Here is a 5,180-nt window from a genome sequence, read left to right on the forward strand (position 1 = left end):
TGCACTTTATCTGGGTCCAGGTTGGTTAATGTAATTGCTTGTATCATTAGGCATAATTGTTATATACTGCTGGGAATTAAGGCTGCAATGATTATATCAGCTGATCAGCTTATCATTGCAGCTCTACTGGGAATAACTGAAGTAAAAAGGATACAACAATAAGCAATTCTAGGCCATAGTGTCCCTTCTGGTTTTCCACCATACCGGTACGACAGTGAAACTGTCATTAAAATGCAGTCTGTGTGTTTTTAATAAGGTCTAAAAAAGTTCATAATTTTACTCTTCACTCTGCAGAAACCAGTGATTGTGAATGCATTGAAGTCTCATCTGACCGTCAGTATTGGTGCTTTATTCATGCAGGTGGTCAGTATGAGTACATTTTGGTTGAAAAGCGAGGTGAAAAGAACAATGTGGGCTTCATCCAGTTAAACCGACCCAAGGCTCTGAACGCTTTGTGTGACGGGCTGATGAGGGAGGTGGGACAGGCCCTGGATAACTTTGAAGTTGACAGCGACGTCGGCGCTATCGTCATCACTGGGAGTGACAGAGCCTTTGCTGGTGAGCGTGTTTCTTGCACTTGTTTTTGCATTTTCTCACCTGTGAAGGGCTGAAATCAAACAATAAAATGTTCACAATTATGTGACTCAGCTTTTGTGTTTTTCAGCGGGAGCGGACATTAAAGAAATGCAGAATCGAACTTTCCAGGAGTGTTATGGTGGAAACTTCCTGGCTCACTGGAACAGAGTGTCCACAGTGAAGAAGCCTGTGATTGCAGCTGTCAATGGATTTGCTGTGAGGGTCTTTTAACATTTTAGTTACATCGTTTACTTTTTAAATGAGTAGAGGTAGCAGATTATTTAACAGATAAAAAAACAACATGCAGACACTGCATTAAACCTTTCAAAGCAAGAAAATAAATATAGAAAGGAGCAAGAAGAAAAAAAACACCAGATGTTCCAAAAATAAATCAGAATAATTAAAATCAGGCTTTTTTTATTTGAAGGTAAACTCTGCCTATGAACTAAGTCAGCTAAGAGTCTCATTTCAAGTCTGGGTCTCCAGTTACACCTACATTTAAAGAACTATTTATCTGCATTATGCCCAGATATGTTTGAACCATTTCCCTTTAACTTTTGGCTACATAGGATCACCTTCATCACTCAGAAATCTGGCTTCAGACCAACAAAGATGAATGTCCGCACACTTTTGGCCATGTCGTGTAGCTTTTAAAACTGTATATCCAGTATTGGATCAGTTCAAGATGCACAAAAAATATACATGGGTTGTGAAAGAATGAAGAGTGAGACTAGTCAATGTACAATAGTTTCTTTGTTTCACACTGTCCGTTCTGTCGTTTCAGCTGGGTGGAGGCTGTGAGCTGGCCATGATGTGTGACATCATCTACGCCGGAGAAAAGGCGCAGTTTGGCCAACCTGAGATCCTGTTGGGGACCATTCCTGGTAAAGACTCATCATTAGTATCAACTTTCCCACTCGTCAGACTTGACTTCTCTTTACTAAGGTTACCAGATTCCTGCTATTTGAGCAGCTACTCATGATGTCTGTGTACCTGCAGGGGCGGGTGGCACCCAGCGGCTGACCCGTGCGGTTGGCAAATCCCTGGCGATGGAAATGGTTCTTACAGGAGACAGAATAAATGCGCAAGACGCCAAGCAATCAGGTAACAGCAGTGTTGTTGGAAAGTACGGGGGTTTACTCAACCACACAAAATAATAACTCTACTTACTCTTGAATCAGTAAGTCGTGAAAACAAAATAATCTGCAACATGTTTAATTGGCTACATTACGCTGAACGGCAGCTGTGCTTGTCCATCAAAGTGGTTTTTTTTTTTGTAAGCTGTTTTTTTTGTTGATCTTTTTTTTCTTTGTAATGGAACACCATGCTACAAATGGCAACAGTGTGACGAGGCGCTGAGTATCTATCCTGCACTGAGTACTGCACATAAGTTAATACCCAGCTGTCTAATCACAGTGAAGGTGGGGCGGGACAAATACCACAAAGACCACTGGTCACATGTTAACATTTCATGTACAAGTGCTGAATAGCGACAACAATGGCAGAGAAATGAATACTGCCTGTCACACAAACAGAGCACCTGGCATTTTTTATTTGGGGATAAAAACGCTTTGTTGGAAAAACAGCCTTATGAAAGTAACACTAGCGATTATCTGAGAATTTGGTTGGACATATCAACATCATATCAGAATACAGACATATCAACCAACTGACCTGAAGAGATCAGCTCTAAACAGTACGTTTTCACAAGTACTGCACTGAAGTATAATTTTGAGGCACTTTTACTTCAATTGAGTATTTCCATTTAATGTGGCTTTATACTTAAACTACACTAGCAGTATATGACAATCCTATAAGATACAATGCATTGTTACAGATGAAATTTACCTTCTGTCTCCTTGGGGCCCCTTGTCAGATTTTAGTTATCTATGGGTTACCAGTTCCACCAAAAAGACATTTCCCCTGTAAACTTCTCAGATGGTTTAATTTAAATGATATATTCACGGTCCAAATAAGTAAAATGATTCAATACTTCACAAAACAGCTAAGATTTAAGAAAAGTTGAAAAAAAAATTGGCAAGCAGAACTTTGTTGTTTCTCCTTTCCTGATCCAACAACCATCTCATTACTCATTATATTTCTCTTGTGATTCACTGGAGGGGGCCGACCACAATGTTGGGAGTCACTGGACTAAACAACCTGACTCTCTGTATAAAGTAGTTTAACCACCTACAACAGTTCCTGAACACATCAACATCAATAACAATCCATTTATGTATATATGTAATATATATTAATGTCAGTCACTGGAGACATTTTTCACAAAAAGTAATTTTAATATATTTAGTAAGTTTTGCTGATAATACTACTGTACTTTTAGGATTGTGAATAAAGGTCTTTTCACTTGTAATGGAGTTTTTTAAATTGTTGTACATGTACTTTTACTCAAGTAAGAGGTTTGGGTAACAGAGACACTAAACTTTTTTTAGATTGCAGACATGCACTTGACTGAAGATGAGGTATGCAGCTCTGAAATTAGTGTACCAGTGTACCTAATAAACGGATCAGTCTTCATATATTTATCATACTTGGTTCAGTAGTTTTCTTCATTTCCCAGGTTTGGTTAGTAAAATTTATCCGGTGGATCAGTTGGTGTCTGAAGCTGTAAAATGTGGAGAGAAAATTGCTGCCAACTCCAAACTGGTCTCTGCTATGGCTAAAGAGGCTGTTAATGCAGGTGTGTAAAGTTTGTTCTACTAATTCTTAAAAAAAAAAAACTTGGAATATCATTAAACTAAAGAAATGAAATAAGTTTCTGACTTGTTCCTCCTTGTGATTACAGCTTTTGAACTGACTTTGGCTGAGGGTAATCGTTTGGAAAAGCGCTTATTCCACTCTACCTTTGCTACAGTGAGTAGAAAGCCCAGCTGAGAGCAAGTGACGGGGTTGTGTGACCCTGATTTAACAGTCCAGTCATTAGTGTGTCTGTGTTCTTTGCAGAATGATCGTAAAGAAGGCATGACAGCCTTTGTGGAGAAGAGAAAGGCCAGTTTCCAGGACAGTTAGAAAAAGAGCAAAACCAAGAGCTCAGCCAAGAACACAAAGTCCCTGATATCAGTGGGTCATTTCCTTTTCTGCAGTAAGTTGAAAGATGCAAAAAATCCTGATTGTTGTGAAATATACAAGATGTGTAAATTAGGATTTGGCACTGAGTGATCGCACATTGCTGTTTTATCACAGTGAAACTTTACCTGCTGGTGTTTAGTATCAAAATCAAACACAATCTGAGTGCATGAGTGCAGTGGGGTTTGTCTGTGAGCACTATTTGATAACTCTGTAGTAGGAAGAATTGGTCTTGATGGCTTTTACTGACTTTGCCTTTCCATTGTACTGTCAAATGTTTGTCTGCATTTTTCTAGACAGCTTATTTCTCTGTACATTTTACAAATAAACTTCTGTGCGGTTTTCAGTACTGTGACAGAGACATGAACAGAAATGAAAAACACGTGTCTGATGCATTAATTACAGATTTCCCAAGGTCATGGAATACCTTAAAAAGTCATGGAATTCCACAATCTGGTTTTCCAGGCCTGGGGAAGTCATTGCCTTACTGAAGTCCTTGAAAGTTTTAGAAAAGTCATAGAATTTTGTTGTGTGTAATATAATTGTTACGGTAATCTTCTGTGGATAACGGTCCAAGTTATTTAACTTAACAACAAATATATTTTCTTAAGCTGTTGACATAACGTATCTCTAATATACACCAACGTATGATGTTGTGTTTACCATTTCGTCATTTTCTCCCCACGCTCTGTCCTTCGCTTCACGTTTGAATAGAGTTTGATTCCGATCTGTTTAACCCATTTAATCCCGGAAAAAATGTTTTCAGTTATGAGGCTGAAAACATGTTACTGAGTGATTTATCAATGCATTTACAGCAAATACGGAAATCATAAAGGGTCTCAATGACACATGGTCAAAATCACATGTTTAGGGTAAATTGTCACATGACCAGTGTAGTTTTTCCTCTGGTTGCACCACAAGAGGAGGATGGCACCGCCGAAACTCTGAAACAAAAGGCTATTAAAGTATATTAACATTAAGATAGGACAGAGATCATCATCTATAACATGTCTAGTATTGATGTGTATTTGCAATAACTCAACTTTGTTCAGTGTGGTCATAAAATTAGTTGACAGCAACAACAGTGACTGGTGGGATGACTCAGTGTATCTATGTGTACACATATTTGCAGGCCTGATTCTTTAAATTCACATGATGAATTTATGCAAACAGATTATAACAGAAGCAATGTTATTGGTGATTTCCTCCCGGTATGAACTCTCATCGTTGTTTGTAATACGACCATTGATGATGCTGTCGTCTGCATACTTCACAGTAGAGATCTCCTGATGTCTGGGAGTGCAGTCATGGGAGTACAGTGTGAACAGAAGGGGGCTGAGCACACAGCCCTGGGGGGCTCCGGTGTTCAGCACTAATGTAGAGGAGGTGAGACTGCCAATCCTAACTCTCTGGGGTCTTCATGTGAGGAAGTCCAGTATACAGTTGCAGAAAATTTTTTTCAGCTGTTTTAGGGATGTGTCATATTTTGAAATTTGTGCCATACTATAGCCTTGCTTTTT

The 5,180-nt window shown here is 38.9% G+C and overlaps 1 protein-coding gene across 1 annotated transcript; it reads left to right on the plus strand.

Annotated features, from left to right (window-relative positions):
- Positions 1-294: 294 nt before the first annotated feature.
- On the plus strand, positions 295-4,040 carry LOC121940664 (enoyl-CoA hydratase, mitochondrial-like; the record flags this gene model as incomplete). Its single annotated transcript, XM_042483380.1, has 7 exons — positions 295-558; positions 665-792; positions 1,361-1,460; positions 1,576-1,680; positions 3,155-3,274; positions 3,380-3,447; positions 3,538-4,040. Coding segments are annotated over 7 exons (851 nt in total), but the record flags the coding sequence as incomplete, so codon positions are not given.
- Positions 4,041-5,180: the final 1,140 nt, after the last annotated feature.

Source organism: Plectropomus leopardus, unplaced genomic scaffold (genome assembly GCF_008729295.1).
Source record: "Plectropomus leopardus isolate mb unplaced genomic scaffold, YSFRI_Pleo_2.0 unplaced_scaffold9210, whole genome shotgun sequence".
Classification (NCBI taxonomy): Eukaryota; Metazoa; Chordata; class Actinopteri; order Perciformes; family Serranidae; genus Plectropomus; species Plectropomus leopardus.